The sequence below is a fragment of the Hevea brasiliensis genome, chromosome 9, assembly GCF_030052815.1.
Source record: "Hevea brasiliensis isolate MT/VB/25A 57/8 chromosome 9, ASM3005281v1, whole genome shotgun sequence".
Lineage (NCBI taxonomy): Eukaryota > Viridiplantae > Streptophyta > Magnoliopsida > Malpighiales > Euphorbiaceae > Hevea > Hevea brasiliensis.
Genome location: NC_079501.1, coordinates 5,757,291 through 5,780,104, shown reverse-complemented (window position 1 = coordinate 5,780,104; position 22,814 = coordinate 5,757,291). Strand labels below are relative to the sequence as shown.

General features: G+C 33.9%; 4 protein-coding genes across 9 annotated transcripts; all 4 read right to left on the bottom strand.

Moving 5' to 3' along the window:
- Positions 1-2,398: 2,398 nt before the first annotated feature.
- Positions 2,399-3,922, bottom strand: LOC110653420 (transcription factor MYB78). The gene is made up of 3 exons (XM_021809046.2): positions 3,521-3,922; positions 3,183-3,312; positions 2,399-3,075 (listed from the first exon to the last, which is right to left on the bottom strand). The coding sequence occupies exons 1-3, from the start codon at positions 3,675-3,677 to the stop codon at positions 2,559-2,561; spliced, it is 804 nt and encodes a 267-aa protein (XP_021664738.2). The 5' UTR covers positions 3,678-3,922; the 3' UTR covers positions 2,399-2,558.
- A 4,478-nt stretch (positions 3,923-8,400) lies between these two features.
- LOC110653418 (Golgi apparatus membrane protein-like protein ECHIDNA) lies at positions 8,401-13,435 on the bottom strand. The gene is made up of 6 exons (XM_021809040.2): positions 13,275-13,435; positions 12,725-12,781; positions 12,425-12,628; positions 12,215-12,274; positions 10,708-10,834; positions 8,401-8,736 (listed from the first exon to the last, which is right to left on the bottom strand). The coding sequence occupies exons 1-6, from the start codon at positions 13,410-13,412 to the stop codon at positions 8,648-8,650; spliced, it is 675 nt and encodes a 224-aa protein (XP_021664732.2). The 5' UTR covers positions 13,413-13,435; the 3' UTR covers positions 8,401-8,647.
- Positions 13,436-14,219: 784 nt separating this feature from the next.
- Positions 14,220-19,255, bottom strand: LOC110653417 (pentatricopeptide repeat-containing protein At4g32450, mitochondrial-like). The gene is made up of 3 exons (XM_058152583.1): positions 17,019-19,255; positions 15,840-15,921; positions 14,220-14,584 (listed from the first exon to the last, which is right to left on the bottom strand). The coding sequence occupies exon 1, from the start codon at positions 19,184-19,186 to the stop codon at positions 17,036-17,038; it is 2,151 nt and encodes a 716-aa protein (XP_058008566.1). The 5' UTR covers positions 19,187-19,255; the 3' UTR covers positions 14,220-14,584; positions 15,840-15,921; positions 17,019-17,035.
- A 649-nt stretch (positions 19,256-19,904) lies between these two features.
- LOC110653419 (ADP-ribosylation factor 2-B) lies at positions 19,905-22,745 on the bottom strand. 6 transcript variants are annotated; one of them, XM_021809042.2, is made up of 7 exons: positions 22,593-22,745; positions 21,720-21,877; positions 21,252-21,322; positions 20,658-20,777; positions 20,384-20,502; positions 20,215-20,296; positions 19,905-20,106 (listed from the first exon to the last, which is right to left on the bottom strand). In XM_021809042.2, the coding sequence occupies exons 2-7, from the start codon at positions 21,865-21,867 to the stop codon at positions 20,101-20,103; spliced, it is 546 nt and encodes a 181-aa protein (XP_021664734.1). In that variant the 5' UTR covers positions 21,868-21,877; positions 22,593-22,745; the 3' UTR covers positions 19,905-20,100. The 6 variants fall into 6 exon arrangements, with proteins under 6 accessions (XP_021664734.1, XP_021664735.1, XP_058008564.1 ...); XM_021809043.2 differs by having other exon boundaries at positions 21,720-21,880; positions 22,593-22,741; XM_058152581.1 differs by lacking the exon at positions 22,593-22,745 and adding an exon at positions 22,498-22,571.
- Between the last annotated feature and the right edge of the window lie 69 nt (positions 22,746-22,814).

The window sequence follows — 22,814 nt, the reverse complement described above, 5'->3', positions numbered from 1 at the left end:
AACACAGATAAATACACAATCATTTCCTTCATTACTTGTATTCTTTCTTCTAACAATTTTATCAACCAAACAAAGTGCTCCTCCTAACAAACAACATGCACCCTTTTATTTCTTTTTAAGGGTTTTTTTAATTATTATTAATTTTTCAAGATTTTATTAGATGATTCAGAGTACATACTCTCTTTCACAATGAGGTGAGATTCACATTTCATAATTCACAGGATAACTGAATTCTTATAAGTAAAAATTAGTACATCAAAAATATTTTATAATTTTTCTTAAATCTCTACAATACTTTAAAGTTAAGGGTAAATCACTTTAAAAAAAATTAAAGTACTTGAAATCGTGCGCCCCGTTTTGAACGAGAATTGGCAAGGGAATTAAACGTAAGCAATGACTGCATCGATCGCTTATTTATTTCTAGAAAGCCAATAAATAATTGATCCAACAATATTCCACTAACCCCTACGTTTACTTGGAGTTTATTTCTATGCTTTGCCCCACAAGCCTTCCCGAGTCAGAGCAAAGGACCTTCGGCTGCTACTATTTTTCTAATCACCTGTTTAGTGTTTATTATGTCTCCCACTCCACTCCAAGACTAATTAAACTTGTACAACATGAAAGATTGCTACTAGTCAACACGTTCATTTTCTTTTTTCCCTCGCATTTGATGATTATATCACTATATAGTTTTTCTCTTCATCATATTGAAATTTGATTAAACAACAGCATTTGAGATTTTGCATGGATAAACTCCTAGTCTTAAAAAATATTGGATTTAGTAAAAAATATAATTAATTTAGTTGTTGTTATAGATAGTTAGTGATATAAATGTTGTCTCATATCGAAATAGTTATGTTTGTTCATTAAAAAGTATCAAAAGAAACTGTTTATTACTAATAATTAATTGTATCTATTCTAAAAGGTATGTATGAACAGATGTAATTGTTCTATTATAAAAGGTATAAGTGAACAAATATAATTTTTCTAAGAGATATGAAGTAAATTGTTGTATCTGTTATAAAAGTTACAAGTAGAACGATATAATTATTCTAACAGATATAAAGTGAATTGTTATATCGATTCAAAGAGGAGTAAATACTTTATAAATAGCAGTAGTTTTAGAAATTTTTATCTATTTCTCTTTTATCTCTTCTCTTCACTTCTACTAACAATCAACGTTATTATTCTTTAATTCGTTTTTGAGAGATTTTTTATAATTGCTATATAGAATTCTGGTTTGATTCTGTTATCCTCGAAAGATTTGCTCAAACTATCTGGCAGTAACATAGTGGGGACATAATTCATTTAAGAAGAGTGATTAGACGATGGAAGCCTATTGCTATTGTTATTGATATTTTATAACAGTTGCAAGTTAAACTAATTAATTATCATCACCAACCTCTTCATTCTGACGGAGACCAATTCACGCTTGGACAAGCTAATTGAAGAAGCAATCCTTTGAATTTTGATGACTTACAAATTGAGTGGTGCGTTAGTCATATTCACAGAGGAAAAAAAAAAGAAAGAAAAAACAAAACAATCGGAAATAATTATATAACCCCACGAAACCACTAATTTTGATGTGACCATAATTTCTTTAGAACAAGATAAGGACGGCCATTTAATATAAGAATGAAGCACACAAGTAATTACTTATTGCAATAAGCTTATGATCTATTGTGCAGTCTAAATCGATCGAGTCTCCATGCTGAAATTTTTTCTTGAAGAGCGACTAGCTTATGTTTACCATATTGTCATTATGAAATACCAGCAGCAATTTGTTTGGTTTTGTGTTTGTCCGGTTTCATTTATATTCAAAAGTTGGGACATAGTCTTGAATTGTTCACATTGAGCCATATATACTGTGTGTAAGTGTGTCCAGTGAATGAGTCCCTCGGTTTCAAGAGTTGCGGCAATTAGTGCTTCAGTCTCCCAGCGTCAATGTGTTTACATTCTGTGCTCGCTCAACATTTCCCACGAAGGAGTAACTTGTTTTAGAGATTTTTGACTTGCAGACAATGTTTTAAATATGAAAACTGGCATACTTATAAAAATTGCCTCAAGTGATGCAGACGCGGGGCATCTTTTATATATATATATATATATTCTTCATCAATTAAGAGCTTCTATTGGACTGTTTATGAATGAATATCATTTTTTTCATTCTCATCTAGACTTAATTTCATCAATAGAAAGTCTCCCCTTTCCAATCTATATAAGGATCCTATTAAAATATATATGTACATATTTCAATTTTTTCTTTATCAAAATAAGTGTAATGATTTTAATAAATAATTGATCAAGATTTCTACAGGACTAGATAATGAATTCTCATCATAATGATCGGAAAGGATCTATGAGGATAAGATAGATGACATAACGATACTCGTTGATGTGTTACGTCCATCTCTGTATATGGTTTTTTTTTTTTTTCAATTAAAGTGTACATTGTTAGCGGCTGTAATTTGCTGCTTTTAGAACGAGCACGGAATCGCACAATGTTCAAATACTTGATGCGTCACGTAAACTAATTCATTTACCATAATCTTAAAATATCACATTAGCTGCTGCTGTAGAAACCAAATATTCTCCTGATTCCATAAACTGTCCAATGACTCTTCACCTAGTATACTATTGTTCTGCATCCCCATCTCTGTTTCCACCCACCTACCAGATTCTTCTTCAGGGTATAAACCCGATCCATTTTGATATTCTGTCACGTCTGACACTGGAGAAACCTGGGTGTCCAATGACTCCGACGAGGTCCCTGATGGTTCTGGCATTATCCACTCCTTCATGGGGTCGGTTATTTGCACGGATTCACTATTTGCAGGGATATCGAGGTGACTGTTGCAACTGGTGTATGTGGTGGAATGATCCGTCGGAGACCCAGATGTTGCCTGAATTCTCTCGACTAACCGAGGGATCCAAATATAGCGCATGGCCTCTCTGAATTTTTTGCTATTAACATCGCATTTGAGCTGCTTTGCCTGCTTTTGGACTCTGGTTCTCCAGTAGTTCTTGATCTCATTGTCTGTTCTGCCAGGCAAGTACTGTGCTATTTTCGACCACCTTTAAAATTTCAGGTCACAGGAATTAAAAAAAAAAAAAAAGATTATGCACTGAAAGACGCAGTAATCTACTAATGCTAAGAAGGAGGGGAAAAAAAGAGAAAATACCTATTGCCCCAACGAGAATGGAGTTCCAGAATCAAGAGCTGTTCTTGGAGAGTTATGTTCCCACGTCGAACATCTGGCCGCAAGTAGTTTAACCATCTTAATCTACAGCTTTTGCCAGTCCGTTTCAATCCTGTACAGTCAAGATCATGAATTCAGGAACACACCAAAAAAAAAAAAAAAAAGAACCAGTAAATTCTTAATTATGCTGTAAAAAGGTAGCGTCTAAGCTCGTCTCAAACGGTCACTTGCTCTTCTGTTACATAAACTAGGAAGCCATAAAGGTTGTCGTTGCTAGTCAGGCAGTAAAGATAAAGGCTTAAAGGATAAAGGGTAATCACCTGCGCAGCGAGCAGCAGCGTTCCAGCGTCCTTCACCGTGGATGGAAACGTACTCGGTAAGTAAGGCATCCTCCTCCACAGTCCATGGACCTTTCCTTAGGTCGATATCTTCATTCTTGTAAGTTGCACAATCATAATTTCTTAATTGAGCGCTCATTTCTTCTATCAAGATGAGCAGAAAGATGAGAGCGGAGTTGCAGATTTTGGCAAGAGCGATAGAGAAGATGAGGGGTTAAGATTAGGCTTGGGGATTAGATGTATAAGTAGTAGTTTGTATGCATATTTATATATAGTGAGCAGTGAGGTAAAGATAGCAACGAGAAGACCATGACCATATAAACGTGGGGTGGCGCACCTAGGTACAAATTAACTATTATTTTTTAATTTTAAATATGTAATTATGGGTTATTTTTAAAATTTTGGGTTTGACCCTTTGACTTTTCAACTTTCTAACACACGCACACTCGAACAGCGTTATGAAGTCCAAGCATAGGTTGAGTCGGCTCCTTTTCTATGACGTCTAAGACTAAAATTTAGTACTACTTTAATGGGTTTGTACAGTCCTTGGGATCTTTTTGAAGCATGTGAAGAAGATGATGATGGTGGTGATGAATTGGTGATGGACCAATGGCATTACTCCTCTCCACTTCATTTGAAAAAAAAAAAAAATCGTTTTTCTCTCTTTCTTTCAGTGGATAATAATTTGGCATTTATTTTTCTCCAAATACAAATAATAATAATAATAATAATGATATATAATTGCGTCAATAATGAAATATTTATACGTCATTAATAACAAATTTTTTTTTTTTAATATTTAAAAAAAGGGTTTTGAAATTTTGGTGTGTGTGATTGATGGCCTTTGAATTTAAAGGAGTTTTGCGCTGTTTTCAAGCACAAAATAGTCTCATTTTCGCCTAATATTGTTTAATGGGGTTTAGGGTTAGGTGAGCAAAAATGCAAGTAGTCGAGAATTTTAGCATGCACCCCACAAGGGAAGTCAATTAGCTGCTGCGATTATGACTCATGTATTTTTCATTGAGCCATTACAAAATTAATCAAATATAAATTAACCTAACCTAAGTTATGAAGAGAACCCATTTCTGTACTCCCCTGAAATTCATGCACATATCATCTGTGTTGAATTTTCCTAAGCAATAGGACCCCTCCGTGTGCTGAAAATTTTCATGCATCTTACCATCCATCACGTTAACGTTCTCCCTTATTTTTCCTTCTCTTCACATGCCAATACACTAACTATTTTAGTTTTGACTGAAATTTAAACTCAAAATTTTATAGTATTAAAAATAATTTTATATAATATTGAGTTAAAACTCATTAATTAATTAGGTCATCCTTTAATTAATTTAAAATATTACCATCTGGTGAATTTATAATTAATTTAAAACTACGCTGTGAATATCAAAATAGATGGCTTAAAATGGATCAATTGACACTGATCGCATCATTCGCTTTCTCGTGTATTAGTGTTACTCCCACGAAGTCGTTGACATTGCTAGTTGGATCAAATCCTAGCTATGGAACAAAAACATTGTCACAATATATGTAGCTTCAAATCAACCTACTGTATGTGGAAGAGACATCAACGTTCCAAAGTACAGAAGCTAACCCTTTTTATCTGTTTCCTTTAATTACCTGTAACGGTTCTTATTGGGCTGCAGTTCTCATTTCCTAATCTAATGGGAATACGCTTTTGTGGAGTAATAGTAGATTGAGAGAAATGTTTCAAAGGCATCTTGGCGTTTCTTGATCGCACGTTTCTTGCTCGTCGATAGACCAATTTCGAAGTTGAGTGGAGCATATCAGAGAAGGATCTCTTTCATTTGTTTGGTATTAGAGAATATAGATAGGTTTAAATTGGGTTAGGGTTGATTTGTGTCTATTTCCTAGGCTTAGGAAGAAAGGACAAGAAATGACAAATAGTCTAGATAACAATAGTCAAATGGAGAACGAGAATAGAATAGATTATAAATGAAAGGGAAGAGGATCTTAACAGTAAGGAGATCTTCTATATCTCTTGCTTAAACGCCCAAAATTGTTTTACTTATGCAAACTTTTGGACACTTGTAGCTATATAATTCAAAATTGATGTTGAAATCATTTTCCTGAGTTCTGTATTGCCATACTGGGAAACAGGTTATATAAAAAATGTTATTCCAACGCTTTTACATTGATTCCTTGCTGAAACTTCCAACTTGGGGAAATAATAATAATAATAATAACAATAACAATAATATTAATAATAATACAATTTAGGTTAAAAATATTAATATTTTTTTAAGAATATAAAATTTTAATTCCAAATTTAATGATAATTAATTGAAATAAAAAATAAATTCAATACCCAATATTATAGATTTTGTTGAAGGAGTAATTATGCTATGAAGCGGTTATTCTATATAAAATATTTTATATAAAATGATAAACCCAATAGGAAATAAATAAATAAAAAAAAATATATATATATATGAGTAGGAATAAATATATATAGGTGAGTCCCAAAAATTTATAAACACCTAATAATTTTTTTTAAATAATAATTACATTTGCACATGTGTAACTATTATTGAGTTTTCATTATGGAATAACCATTTTATTATATAACTAATATTTTTGCTATGCACCAGTTTAGTATAAATTAATATTTTTTTTTATATTTTTAATATTTCATTTTTTTTATTAAAAATATTTTTAATATAATTTGATTATTAAAGTTCATAGTAGGTGGTTATAATACTTTTTTTTAATATTTTATTTTTAATCCTTACATATTTCATTTATATATTTCAATGAAATTACATTTTTTACTATCTATTTTTTATAAAAAAATAAATTAGTTAACATACACAATTAAAATATATTAGCATTCATAAAAATGAATAAAAAATTAAAAAAAATATGAAAATGTCAATGACGATTAATAAATATATAACACTGAAAATATTCAACTTTAATTGAATAATTAATATTATAATAATACTCTTACATTTTTTATTAATTAATTACATCGATTACAATATATATGTTAATTTTAAGTTAAAATACGGAAAAATGATAATTAATAATAAGTTTAACTTTTATTGCGCCAAGCGTGACGGCTTGAAAGAAAATTTGAACAATAGATTTCCCCATAAGGCACCTCAGTGGTCCGCACGATCAAATTCTACATTCCCATTAGGGTTCGAAGGCATACGCACTCTTACAAAGTTAATATATATATAGGATAGCTTTAGTTCGTACTCGTTTGCAAATATAGATTGGAAGTATGCAAATAATTTAGTCTCTAGTGAAGTACCTTACCAACAATTCCCGTCTTTGCTCGACAGAGGATTGGAATATGAGACGACGAATTTACTTACGAGAATTTTTTTTTTTTTTCTATTTTTCATTTTTTTTATTTTAATTTATTACACAATATAAATTTATTCATTAAAAAAATTTTAATAAAAAAAAATTGTTATTGGAACAGATTTGAAGAGTTAAAAATGGAGAGATCTTATTTCTGTAACCGCTTCATGCAAAATCAAAAACGATTGAGAAAAATTATTTAAATGTGAGACGGGACGAAGTTTGGTCGAGAACAATTACCATCCATACATTTGAAGTGTAAATGGGCATATACTTGTGTGAATGACTATGGATGGTTAACCAAGTCAACTCGTTAGAAAATATAAATTATAACGATGCCATTTTAAATATCCATGTCTATTTTAATACCTCCTTTCTATCCCTTCAACTATGACTTCGATCCTTCGAAAAATATAAAACCAAAAACTATGACTTTGATCTTTTTTTACAAACTATATTTTGAGATTTACAAGTCAAAATGATCCATCTGCAAATGGCAGCAATCAGTCACACCTTTTAGGCTAATTATTGATAAGTAATCTGGCCAAAATGCCTGCTTTTCACACTTTGAGAATATTTCAGTTCAAACCATTATTATTATTATTATTATTCCGATGCCAACAAAACCTACTCATAACATAGGCCTGCTTATTGTTATTAAATTTATTGTTGAAAAAAAAATATTTTTTAAATATATTAATTAAAAAATATTAAAATATATTAAAAAATAATTTAAAATTAAATTTAATAATTTTTAATTATAAAAATATTAAAATAATAAAATAATTTTTTTTAAATTACTTTTTTCAACGATATTTAAAATGATGATTTTATTTAGAAAAATAATTTTAATCTCTAAAACTCAATTTCAAACAAAAGACATAAACGTGAAGTGGGAACACTCTTCAGAAGACCTTTTATAGATATTTAAATACAAGACATTGTAGTCCTGTTGTGGCAACGTTTCACAAACTTGGATGTAAGACACCACTATTATTCCAATGCCAACAAAATCGCACTTCCAATATTAAAGAATGAATGAGGAAAAAAAAAAAAAAAAAACATTAAAGAATGAATAAGAAATGCTTGGAGCAAACCTTTTCTTGTTTTTTTTAATGAAAAGAGCTTGACGTTCTATCACGGCCACATCAAAAAGTTCAGGGTCCTGTTTTAATTGAAAACTAAGCAATGGTTTCAATGTTTTATGAATATATTCCTTGCCTTGCAAGAAAGGGAATTAGATTTAAAATACCTTACAAGAAAGGGAATTAGATTTAAAAACGACCCAATTCATTTCATAAGGGCCCACTTTCAAATGCCAAAAGCAAGTGCCAGTTTCAATCAGCGTTGCATTCCAAAGAAACCGAGTCAAATGTAAGAACTGAGATTTTAATGAGAGAAACTTCTAAATAAGAAGTGGTACAAGTGGCAACCATATTCTTTGTTTGCTTCACATATCTTAAATGCATGATCATCGTGATAATGTATAGAACAAGTTTATCATCACAAAATTTGATTATAAAATCATGTGCATTCCAAAAACCTTTTAATATCTTTACAATTTTATCCTCTTCTCTTCTTTACATGCCTACATCACATTGTCCTTGCAGCTTCCAAAAATAAAACAAATTTCGAAATTCCAAAGTTGTTGCCACAATGAAGATAGAAAACAGAAACAAAAAAGTCTAATGTCGATAGTAGCATCTTAGTTAAGCAAACAGAATGATGTATTCGGATAACCTTTTCGGTTCAGGAAACTCACACTACACTAAATGCAGACTGTATGGTAGATGAGAAATGAGAAGCAATAGTCTGGGAGGCAAATGCTTGAATCTGCTTCTTGGCATCTGAATATGGACAAAGCACTATTCAGTACAGTAGGAAAATAAATAATTGAAAATGAAGCTTACAGAAGGCAACATATGAGACTATCTTAACCATTTTAATAACAGTCAAAGTAAGAAATGAGCATTTTAACAATGGTTTAATGTGTTGGAGTGCTGCGTAAGTTCAAATGCAATCCACAAAATCTTAATAGGAATAAATAATAGAAAATGAAGCTTACAGAAGGCAACATATGAGACTATCTTAAGCATTTTAATAACTGTTAAAATAAGAAATGAGCATTTTAACAATGGTATAATGTGTTGCGTAAGTTACAAATGCAATCCACAAACTCTTAATAGGCCAAGCTAAATGATATCCAACTTCTAAATGGGAGCATGCAGAACAGGTCTGTAGGGGCAATATAGTATCTGTTTTAAACTTCGCAGGAGAATGCACCGCATTTTTAGTGGGAAGATAAAATTTTATTTGTGTTGATGAACAAGGGGGAATTCTGTGTTAATCTCACAACAAAATTTCTCTGGAAAGACGAGGTGCCAGGCGAGAGCCTTTTTTTGTTGGTTTTTAGAAGAAAGGCCTGGCTGTCGTGCCCATGAACCCCACCTATAATTGAAAACAAGCAATTTTCCAAGAAAACTAAAGTGCCTTCGAAATTATCCTTCTTTTCTTGGGAGACTAAGTGGGAAACGATTTTAACACTCAAAATTTTGATGAAAAGAAGATGCTTTATAAATGGCAAGCCTCCTTATTTATCAGGTCAGGCTGAGCCCAAGTGTGGTTGGGGTTTTATAACGTAGGCCTGAGCCCTAGGCTTGCATGAACTTTCAAGTTTGGAATTTCAAGCCCAGACCATATAAATAAAATATGTACAAAATGAATATAAGCATGCTCTCTTTTGCAGGCCCAAGGCCAGCTCAAGTATTAATAGGGCTTTGGTCAGTTGGGATAGCTTGGCTTAGAAGGAAAAACCATTGTCTAAGCCTGGTATTTTGGCAGGCAAAGTAGGCGCAGAACTATGAACATATCTAGTAGATAGATGTTTTCTTTTCAAAAAAGCTTGGAAAAACAATGAATTATTTGCCTCTCAATGCGAGTGAGTGAAACTTTGTTGTGTTTTAGGTACAACTCTCGGATTCTTCGCATTTATGCAGAGAACTACAAGTTGGAGCTTAACAAAAGGAGAGGTTCCCATCATACACTCAACAAAATAGAACAGTGTTAGGTAGAAACCCTAACTGGTTCCCAACAGAGTAAGAAATAGAGAAGAGAGAATAAAAAGAAGAAGAAGGAGGAGGAGGAGGAGGAAAGAAGAGAAAGGGAAAGTACAGGAGGAAGAGAAGAGAGAAAGTATCTTATTGATTAGAAATCTTGAATGAATACAGAATTGCCCCTAACTATCTCTTTTATACAATCTGTCCTCTACCTATACTGCTCAGTAACAACTGGTGACAGCTTTCAACAGCTATAACCAAATTTCCCTCCAATACAATTCACAACTGGTGACAGCTTTCTACAGCTATAACCAACTTTCCACACTATTTCCCTCCAATACAATTCACATATTTCTGTATCTTTCTCCTGCTATATTTAACAAACAGTTCCTATCCTCTGTCAATTTGGATACAAGGTAACAAGTGGGTACGCAAGTAAACTTTGACCTAATTATCTATGTGGATAGTGATTATGTTTCTTGCTTCCTATTTTTGCAACCACCGCTATATTTATTTATATTGAAAATTAGTATAAATTCAAGTCAACTGACTCGAGATGGCATGGAAACCACAGAAAAATACTGTTTCAAGCTCAAATCACAGCCCAGCTCAAGCTAACAAAGTGAAACATGGTGACATTGACATGAAACATCACAAGCAGGAAATAACTACACTTTAAGCCATTCAAGTAAAGTTTTCAGTATGGCACTAAGAATAGTAATATCACTGATATTTTAAGTTTCAAATAATAAATTTCCAAACCTTTGCGACATTTGGTGAACCCAATAATGTTTGCAATGCTGAGGCTCAAACAAACTCCCACTACCAGGACATAATCAACCTCGAACCTTATAATTGAAAATATTCCAAGTACGATCCAAGCAGCTGCCTGCATAATATTCAAGGGGGAAAAATAATATAAGAGAGAAAAATATAAAATACTAGACTCAAAGTGAACATTAATTCAAGAGAAATTATCCAGTTTCAATGCTACCTGTAATTTCAACTATTAAGTTTTAAGCATATATAAATCAATATCCTGTATAAATTTGCACAAAATCAAATCAGCCATATACTAATTCTATTTTATGTCCTTTCCACCCCAAGAAATCATCAGATAAATAATCAATTAAACCCCAATCCAAACACTGGGATGCTTAGATATCTCATATGTATTTGTTATGGTGGAAACACTAACTTTCAGTTATTCCAGAAATGAAAAGAGAAGAACAGGAAGATTTAGAGAGAGCACATAGAAGAAAGAGAAAAGAGTAAGATTTTGTTGATATCTTCTGGGAATGATTCTCGGGCCTATCTGATTTATTCCCCTTATTTCTAAACCTGGTTCTCCTACATGTAACAGTGTCCTTTACACCATGTAAAGCATGCGACCTAGTCTGATAAGTCTTCGGCAACTATGTTTGTATCTTCAAGGAATAGTTAGTTATTACTTCTTTCCTCACTATGTATCATTCAATTTCATGATGTACTCAGCATCAAGCAAAATAAATCTTGAAAATATTATTCTTCAATGAGATGATGTTGCTGCATGAAACTACTAGCACATGATCAGTTTGATTCCTCAACATTTAACGTTACACCCACATGATTGGCTGTACTATTGCTATCCATAATGGAATTATGGAAAGGCACATTTACCTACTTATATAGCAGATCATATGGTAGGCCAGAAATTGGGAGTTTACACCTACTCTAGATTCTCAGGGACATGCAAAAAAAAGAGAATAAATCTCGTCGTTAATTTTTTAATATTAATTCCCAAAAGACTAATATTACAAAGGGCAAATAAAATAAAGATATACAAATAAATCAAATAATAATAAAATAATAAATAAATTTATAAGTTCTATATAATAATATTTAATACAATATTCTAATCTAATTTGATATAGAATATAGAATAAATATAGACTAATAATAATATGATATATAAAATAAAAATAATAAAAATAAAAAATTTCAATTTTTTTCAATTTAGAATATTCAATTTCTAATGAAAAATTAAAAAAAAAATTCTAAGAGAATTTAGACATTCTAAACAACTAAACAAAAAAATGACAATTCTATTTTGAATTCCATCTTTTTTAGAGATAATCTGAGGTGAAGTGAAAGGTGGGAAAAGTGGGGGGATGGTTAAAGCAGGTCGACTTTATATCTGATTTAGGCATGCCATCCTTTCTAATTATATTAAAGTGCCGAAAGTGTGTTAGAATAGTTATATGCAACAGTCCGCCAAATATTTACTCACAGTAAGGTATAATGTCCACCAAAATAGCCATGAATCCTTCTTATTCATACGAGCCAACGACTGCATAAAATCACAAAAATAGATGGAAATCATGAGATGTGTGGAATTATATGAAGTATAACTGCATAAGTGATGATCCAAAAGTAACTGTCTAGTAATGGGAGATTTAAAAAAAAAAAATAACAAACTCATCCTCAATGTGTTTCAAACCTGTTGATCAAGACATTCAAACTTCCATACACTCTCCCCCTCCTCATTTATCTCATTCCACCACCTAAGCCCAACTAGGATCCGGCCGCTCACATTCTTCACCACCCAAAAATCAAGGGCAGCAAGAACAACGGTTACCACAAAGATAATAACAAAGTTATTAAAAAACAGAGCTGAGAGTATGTAGAATGCCAGAGCTGCAGCCTGCCAGAGTTCAACGTAGACAATTAAAATGTGGAGTTGATTCTTCAAAGTTTAAACAATGATTAGTTAATTACAAGTAAAAGAGATACTTCTAACCTTGAAGAGCACATGAAAGAAGCATGTCTTTGGATTGGCATAGTTTTCCCCTGCAGGCTACAGAGAGAAAGATAGATATAGCAAACTAAAACAAACAAATAAAGAAGGAAAGAATGAAAAAGGTTAAGCCCAACAAATGAACAGGTGGTTTCAGTAACCGACCAGGGTTTCTAATTTACATAGACTCCCAACCTTCTTACCAAGGATAAACAAAATACTTGGGTCTAATTTCGAAAATTACAAGCCTAAATATTGAAAAGACAAAAAGTGGTGCACAAGACCAGCTAGCAACTAAATCTAGTGACGCAAGTAAAGCCCAGAAAGCCTTTGATAATCCCTCATAAGCATTCAGAGATATTAAACATCCGAGAACATGCATGAGCTTAAACACGCGGTGCAGAGAAAAGGATTATTAGCAATTCAGTAAGGAGCGGATCATTGAAAAAACAATAACAGATCTATTGTATCTGAAATAAATGATTAAAAATCAAGGGATTATAGATCAGGAGCAGAAAGAGATTATAGATCTGAAGAGAAATGTCCACTTTACCTGGCTAAAATCCATGGAGAAGAGATTTATGAAAAAGATTCCTAAGTCTCGCAGATGTTTGGCGAGTTGAGCTATAGGATCATTTGAGCTTCGCGATTTCCACCACCGTCCTTCGCTTGCTGTTGGGTTAATTATCATTTAAGAGTTTTTTTTTTTTTTGATAATAAGAACTTTTTAATTTAATGGGGCAATTATAATATAACTGGCCCAACCCAACGGGCTTGATTAGACTTACGACTAATTGTAATCTGATGTTGGGTCCATTGGGGTTTTTGGTATCTTTCTTTTGGGCTTCGTTTGTAGATCAATGAGAATCTATCACTCAAGAATGACCCATTTCAATATTAATAATAATAAAACCAAAAGATTTATGTACTGATATTTTTTTTTATCGGTAAAGTATTTTAATTTTCGCTTATTATCTATACCACTCATGAGTCATTTATTCATAAAGTTGAAAAATTTTCATTATATTAAAAAAGTAATTAAATAAAACAATAAACAACTTAATACACTCTTTTAAAACAGGAAAAAAAAATTGACCGATTATTAGACATTATTTTATATAAAATAGCATATATCAAATGAACATTCAATAATAAATATATATATATATATATATATATATATATATATATATATTTCATAAAATTATAATTATCAAGGAGTTCAAGTAGCTTATATATTTATTATTTATTGACTTGTCATTCCATCTCAACCGACCATCGCTAAACAATGTTTGTAGGATTTTTCCACTTTAAGAGAGACACGTGAAGAATAAAAAATTATCCTTCTAACATTTTGTGAAATGTCAACACCAAAATTGTATATCATATTCTATGCAATTACATCACAAATTTTATGGCCAAAACTGGATATTTTGTATGTTTTCAAGTCCAAAAATTACATGGGAAGATGGCAATTAACCATCTCAAACTTTTCCAAAAATTAATTACGGAAGTGATTACTTATCTCTGTCATCCTATTCTTTTTCCATCATCAACGTATGCACAAAAGACTCACAAACCATATCATTCGCACTCACAATGTAAGTTAGTTGCGTTCAAAGTGGTCAAGCGTGTCTCATCCATTTCCCTCAAATTGCTTGTGAGACAGATGACTAGTGAATCCTCATTTGCAACCTCAATATGGAGGAAAAATTATTAGGTACAACCGGTACATAGCACCATCTCTCACAATTATGTGGGTTTCACTCTCCATATTATAAAGAAGACTCACCTTTTTATAAGAGAGAGAACACTATTTTTTAATACTCTCAGTGTATCTAATAATTAGCTTAATATCGAGACCTAAATGAAGTTGTGGGAGAGAGTTGTGGAGCATCGACTACGTCATGATACTTCTATCTCTCTCAATCAATTTGGTTTCATGCCTGGTCGTTCAACTATGGAAGCGATCTTTCTCATTAGAAGCTTGATGGAGAAATATAGAGATGGGAAGAAAGATCTACACATGGTTTTTATTGATTTGGAGAAGGCTTATGATAGTGTTCCAAGAGAGGTCTTATGGAATGCGTTAGAACAAAAGAGGGTATCTATTAGGTACATACAAGTATTGAAAGATATGTATGAAGGAGCAACTACTATTGTGCGCACAGTGGGAGGGGACACAAGAGATTTTTCGATCTCAATTGGATTACACCAAGGATCAGCCATAAGCCCTTACCTTTTTACATTAGTTTTAGATGAACTGACGAAACATATACAAGAGAGTATTCCTTGGTGCATGATGTTTGCGGATGATATTGTTCTGATAGATGAGACACGAGAAGGAGTCAATAGGAAGCTAGAACTTTGGAGAAGTACTCTAGAGTCAAAGGGTTTTAAGTTAAGTAGAACGAAAACAGAATACATGCATTGCAAGTTCAGTGAAGGCCAAACTGGTGATAGGGAAGGAGTTAGTTTGAATGGAGTGGCACTGTCCCAAAGTAATCACTTTAAATATCTAGGCTCAGTCCTTCAAGTAGATGGGGGATGTGAGGAGGATGTTAGTCATAGGATTAAAGCCGGATGGTTGAAGTGGAGACGTGCCACGGGAGTTTTATGTGATCGTAAGATTTCCAATAAATTAAAAGGAAAATTTTACCGTACAGCCATACGACCGGCTATGCTATATGGTAGTGAGTGTTGGACACTGAAAGAGTCGTATGCATCTAAGATAAGAGTTGCAGAGATGAGAATGTTAAGGTGGATGAGTGGTCATACTAGACTAGATAAAGTTCGTAATGAAAGTATTAGAGAAAAGGTAGGAGTGGTGCCAATTGAAGATAAGTTGAGAGAAGGGAGATTGAGGTGGTTTGGTCATGTGAAGCGTAGACATACGGAGGCTCCAGTTAGACAAGTAGAGCACATTAGGCTAGAGGATAGAAAGAAAAAAAGGGGTAGACCTAAATTGACTTGGAGTAGAGTAGTACAGCATGACTTAGAAGCATTACACATTTCTGAAGATTTAACCCAAAATCGTTCAGAGTGGAAAAAGCGAATCCATATAGCCAACCCCAAATTTTTGGGATAAAGGCTTAGTTGAGTTGAGTTGTATCGAGACCTAAATGAAGGGTATCTGCCACAACACATTTTTCTGGAAGAGGAAAAGTTCACTTTTTAACTTGGTCAACTTCTATGTATCCCTGCAAAAAAACAAATGAACCAAACCACTATAAGCAATTATATATCATCGACTGCCTGCCCTCAGTATCAATGTCACCAGTTCAACACTAAATCATCACACATTATTAGTGAATGGTAATCAGGGACATTTCTCCAAGCTGGTAAAGACACGAGACAAATTCATCAACACTAATAATTGTTTGGTAGAAGTTAAAAAAAATCAAGATTTAAATATTATCCTTGTAAGTTTTAACCTATTAACCTAGGCCCTCAAGGTTAACATTTATCTCTTCAAGAAAGACATAAATATTAATGAGGTGAAAAGTTAATCTATCCTCTTTAAGTATCCAAACAACATTAATAAGGGTTAAAAGTCACAAGTTAATAAGTACCTCCCTGTTAATCTCGTACTAAACACTCCCTAAAGAAGATTATCAGACTCTAGAGACTAAGAAACCATAAAAAATCTGCGGTATTCTTATTTTCTTCGGATTCTTAGCAAACACTTCTATCAAATGAGTTTAAGTGGACAGAATGAGTCAACAGAGGCAGCAGTGGATCCAAATAAACCTTTTCAAAGCTTATTATGAGACATTCATTAGAAATTTCAGCAACCGGCAGAGTTTCCAAGGGGGCAAAGAGCAGGTCAGATATGTAATGAACAGAAGAAATAAGGGATTCACATGTAACCAACATAGTTTGCCACAGATGCACTAACATGTAAATATGATCTGCAATAGTAGGCTAACAATGCCAGTGAAGTTCACTACACTAAGATTAAAATGAAAATATTTGATGTAGACATCAGACAAACACATCGAATATTTAGATGAGGATCCTCTCATAGACTGCCTTAGTAATCCGTTTTATCTCCCGTCTGGGTAAGCATATTTAATAAGGCATTCAGGAGGACTGAATAATGAAATTCACAGCAAATTATTCCTTCGGACAAAACCAACAATAATGAAATTCAGAAAAACTAAATTAATTTCATAATAGACTGAAAAATGTCCCCGACAAAACTTTATGGGCTTAAAACTAAATTGCAGTACAACATAGCCTTTGACATTTCTCCATTTTGAAAAGGAAAGGAGGAGGAGAATGAGAGAGAAGGCACCTTTATTTTCATCTTGTTCACCAATAATCACGGCAAGAGCACGCCCCATCTTTGAAATGGTGGAATCTCTTGGCATCTCGCATGATGAGTTCTCTTCCTACAATCTTTGAAATGATCTTCACTGCATTATGGCAATCACCACAAACACGAAGATTCTTTATTATTCGAATAGGTGAGCGTGCAGGACTGGTTAGAAGACCATAAGCAGTAGCAAGTCTTTCACTATGAGCAAGAAGCGCCTCCTCCTTGCCTTCCTGGTCTATGTCGTGCAACACAAATCTTGTCTCTGGAATGTAACCAGCTTCTTTCATCTGTGCCTTCAAACCTCTAAGCAAGGCATAGATTCTATCGTTTTCAGGATGTGATGTGTCCCCTGCTCGATACTCATGGACCCTACTCCTAACTTCTAAAAGATTTTGACTTGTCAACTTCTTCTTCTCTGTCTCTTTTTCAAGGTCTGAATCTTTTCCAGCTACAAGGCCTGCCTTAGATTGTTCAATCAATTTTGAAGGGTCTAAAAGCTCCACAAGCTCAGCACAACGATCCCCAAGCTCCAAGTTCCCATGAAGTCGGCTGAGATTCATTAAGGTTACCCAAACATCTATATTTGGTGTCATTGGCATTTTTTCAATGAACTCTAAAGCTTCATCCAAATACCCAGTACTTCCCAGCATGTCCACAACGCTTACGTAATGTTCCATTGATGGGACAATGCCATAATCCTTCATCATGGATTCAAAGTGAAGCATCCCTTCATTAATATCGCCAACATCACCACAAGAAGAGAATACCCCGATATACATTTGTGCATTAGGTTCTAATTCAGCTTGTTTAAATTGACTAAACAGATCAATGGCATCCTCCCCAAGTCCATGCTTCGCAAGCCATGTTATCATAATATTCCAAGAATTCAAATTGCGCTCTGGCATTTTGTCAAACACATCAAATGCCTTGTCCATAGAACCACATTTTGCGTACATCTCTAAGATCTTGTTATACGTACAGACTTCCAAAGGGAGCAGTGATCTCATAATGTGATCATGAACAGCTTTTGCTTCTTGTAAAGCCTTAGCCTCCCCACATGCCTGCATCAACAGCAAAAAACGAGGCAAATCCACAGGAACATGCTGCTCCTCCAACGAATGCAAAAGTTCAACAGCTTCCTTCACTTTCCTTCCCTTGCAGAAGTCATCAAGATCCTCCAGGGTACCTCTATCTGGACTAGTTTCAGAAGACTCATCCAATGTCCCTTCAACTTTGGGATCGCTAGATACATGAGAAGCTTGTTTTAAATTATTTACACCATTCAATTTTGGCTGATATTGTACAACATTGACACTCCGCTGGTTGTTTACAACATTTAGGTTCTGCTGATATTGGCCAGCACTTGGGCCTTGCTGATACATTCCAGCATTTCCCATGTAATAACCACTTGAGCCAGGCTGAAACTGATTAACATTTTGAGTATAATTACCGTTCCATATTCCTTGTGGCCCTGAAGGACCTTGCAAATGAAACCCACTTGGATTTTGTGTCACTTCTCCAGGTCCCTTCTGACAATTCGCATGCACATGTTGTAGGTTTCCACCCCCTCCATAAACCCCTTTTGGATGATCCAGCGAACTCTTTGAATTCGATGCAGCAACCTGACTATTTTTGTGTTGAAACTGCCCAGTATTCACATAATATCCACTATAATTACCCTTCCTCTTATTTGGATTATTTTGATTAACACTCCTACTGCTTTCCCAACAACTCCCATTAAAATTCTGGTAATCACCATCCAAATTGTGCGGAAATTTTCCATGATTTTGCCCAGAAGATCTGCCAGAATTTCCCTTTTCCACAACCTGAATATTTCCTACAACATTTCCAGTGGTTTCCCTAAAACCCCAACAAGGGTTTAAGCCCTGTCCATTTGGTTTTTGCACAAATTCAACAAGGTTTTGGCTCTCACCGCAGGAACCACTAGGGTTTTGGAAATGCTCATTAGAATTCTCCAAATGGCAGTCAACAGAGTTTAAAAGCTCTGATCTTTCAGCTGCAGTGCTAAGATTTTTTGATAGAGTTAGGGTTTTGATCGAATCAGACGAGTTGCTCGAATAGCGTACCTTACATAGAACTGCAAGGGAATTGATTGAGAGAAGCGAGACTCTCCTCTTGTACATTTGATCCCTCAAACCTAAGCAGCTTCAAATGGAGAGAGAGAGAGAGAGAGAGAGAAATGTGGGTCGGCCTCTAACGACTAACGGTGGCTCACTTGAAGTGGAACCCTAATGGCATTGGGCCGTTATTCAACATCTGAAGTAGGTGCCGTTAAAATGAAGAAACCGACTAGATATTTTGTTTTATTTTATTAAAATTTTAATCACTTGAAAATATGTCATAAGATATGTGCTTCGAAAAGCTTAATTTAGCCATTCAAACTCTAACTTCAAGTTTAATTAGAATCTCATATTTTAATTTGCCTTAATCTTACTCTTGGAAATTTCGAGATGAAATAATTAAACCATATTTTTCTTAAATTAGATTATAAATGGCATATGAAACACATATATTAATTTAATATAACTTTAGTTATCTAAAACGCATATTATTTGATTATTTATTTCTTTATGTTTACTATATTTTGTAAACATATTTTTATTTGAATTTTTTTTATTTCTTTATGTTTATTTTATTCTGTAAGTATGCTTTATGATAAATGTTGTACTCTGGCTTGGAAAAAACTGGTTTGAGTTGATATATTTTCTATCAATTTTAAGCAAAAGAAAATGACATCATAAATTGACTCCTTTTAAGACGTCGTCATTCATTCTATTGTCTCAATATTCATTACCTCGAAAAACATCAAAAAAAAAAAAAACAAATAAATGCTACTTAAGCTGTCAAGAACACTGGAAATTTAAGAATTATTCCGAAGCTACAAGAAACAAATTGCAATGTTTGCAAGAGAAATGACAAACACGGTTAAACAGGTACAACCGCCAAGGAGGTAAAAAAAAAGATCATAACACGAAGGAGCACTATCAACTCTGTATTCCAGCACATGTTGCAATCCAAAACTCAAGAATTGTGCCATCTATGCCTGCAGTTAAATAACATAATTAAGTAAAAAAACATTACAAAATTGTCAATCATGCTAAATAGCTATGCAAATATTCATTGTGACAATGCATCATCATAGTGTTTCTACCTTATTTGCAATATTGTTTGAGAGCCAGTCCAGTCCTTCATACAGCCCTTCACCAGAAGTGGCACATGTGCTCTGGATGTACCTGCAGCGCACAACATGCATAAATTCACACGAGGATGGGTGGTCAGAAGGGTTGGCGGTGGGGGTTTTGGGCTTTTGCTTGTCTTACCAGTGGCGTTGTCGAAGAGAGTTAAGGCCAAGCTTATCAGTTATTTCAGCAGCATTCATTGCATTTGGAAGATCTTGCTTGTTTGCAAATACAAGCAGTACAGCATCCCTCAGCTCATCCTGCCAGCACAAGAAGTAGTATTTGGATCAAGGGAAAACCATGCAGACGTAACAAATCAAATACCAATGTGATGTCCTTGCTTAATTGCAACATTTCATAGTTCCATAAACAGTTTACTCATTTTTGCTTAAGAAATTCTGGGGCTTGTTGATACCTCATTTAACATCCTGTGTAGCTCATCCCTAGCTTCACCCACACGGTCTCTGTCATTGCTATCAACCACAAAGATGAGCCCTTGTGTGTTTTGGAAGTAATGTCTCCACAAAGGTCGAATCTGAAGAATCAAAAAATAGGTGGAAACAGTCAAAACAGAACCTAACATTTTTTGAATGATATATGAACATAGCTACGGCAGAACTTAATTGGAAACAGCTATTGACTTTGCCAAGCGAAGAGATCGTGCATACATTCACACTAAATTGTCAACAAAATACAAAATCCCTCAAAATATAAGCCACTGCATAAAGTCTTTCCCTTGCTAATCAATGGGAAAAGATGGAGTGCACATTGTCTTCGATATATAGCTTATGATTATGTTAAGTGTTGATGGAGGACATGAAATGAGCACTAGACCATCCATAAGCACAGATAAGTACATCATATGAAGACAAATTGTACACCATTGGTTAAGATCAGTTAACAGAGGGAGTCAAGTGACATATCTAAAATCCCAAGACAACAATTTCCATGATGCAACATAAAATTCAAACCATAACTTAGTTAATGGGGTCAATGTTAGAATACATACCTTGTCCTGACCACCAACATCCCAAACAGTGAAGCTAATATTCTTGTACTCCACAGTCTCCACATTAAATCCTGATCAAAATATGTCAAGTTTAAGTCCAAACGAGAGTTATGTGGTGAAAAAAGAATTCAATTCATAATGGCAGCATAGGTCTGGGAAGAACAGAGGAAACTCCACAAAGCAAAATATAATCCTACTAAAATTGAAACAAGAATCCTGTGCACTACTGTTGCTACTCAATAACAGGCGGTGGCAAAATCACTACAGAAACACCATAACGATAAAGCAAAAATCTCAATTACTGATGAACGCCCAAAAGTTAACATGTTGTAAAGATTTCAACACAAACATTATCCAATTTATATATAAAAAAAAATAGCCATGCTCAAATATGAAAACCATCCACCAAATCCCATCTAGTTATATTACAAATAGATGATAACATAATTAGTAACATATCAAACTTACCAATGGTAGGGATGGTGGTGACAATTTCTCCAAGCTTGAGCTTGTAGAGGATGGTGGTCTTACCAGCAGCATCAAGACCCACCATCAGAATACGCATCTCTTTCTTAGCAAAGAGTCGGCTGAACAACTTAGCGAAAGACAGCCCCATCCTTTCACGTCTGCTGATCCAAACAATTAAAAGTCAAAATCATTAATGGTCCACCGTCCACCCCATCACTCCAACAAAGGTAAGATTGCCAAGGCAAACTAAATTTAATCAAGAACGTAAAAGGGACCATCATACACAGGTTTGATAAAAGAATGCACGATGTTACAGAAAACAAAACGTCGCATTCGAGTTAAAAATGAACGTGATCATATCAACAGCATAAGGAATATATCTCCACAGAAAATTAAAAATATTGTTTAGACTACGATTCAAAATCTTATAAACAGAAGGATTCATATCACTAATGAAAGCATCCTGTATGAAATTAAGGAAGAGCAAAAAAAAAAAGCTACAAAGAGGAATCAATGACAGCTTAGAACTTGCATTAGGCCTCATTTACAGGTGGATCAAGCACCGAACCGCATATATTGCATCCATAAATGTACGAATCTAAGATATCATCAAATGAATTCGAACATGAAAACAAATGATAAAGCAAGGAACACAGAGATCCAGACGGTAACAATCGAAAACTATACAATTATCAAGATCAAACCATCAGAAAACGAATCCCGCTCGAAATCTTAAGATCAGACGAAATGACAACAGAAACAATTAACAGATACGTACAGAGGAGGAGATCAGATTGAAAGAGAAGTTGGAAAAAAAAAAAAAAAGGAAAGAATAAAGAGAGAAATTGGGATGGTGAAAGAGAAAACACTTACCTGAGGGAACAGTCAAGAGCAAATACGGGATCTACCTCCTCACAAAATTCAAAATGAGGAAAATTAAAATGAAGAGCTGTCTTCCACGCAATATTTACTCGGTATAAGAGAGATGTTGTATTTATAGGACAAATGGCCAGATTTGAGATTTAACTGTAAAACGAGCCGTTAAAGCTTGTTTCTTCTTAGGCTCCGGTTTTGGTTTTTATTTGAGATTTGTCT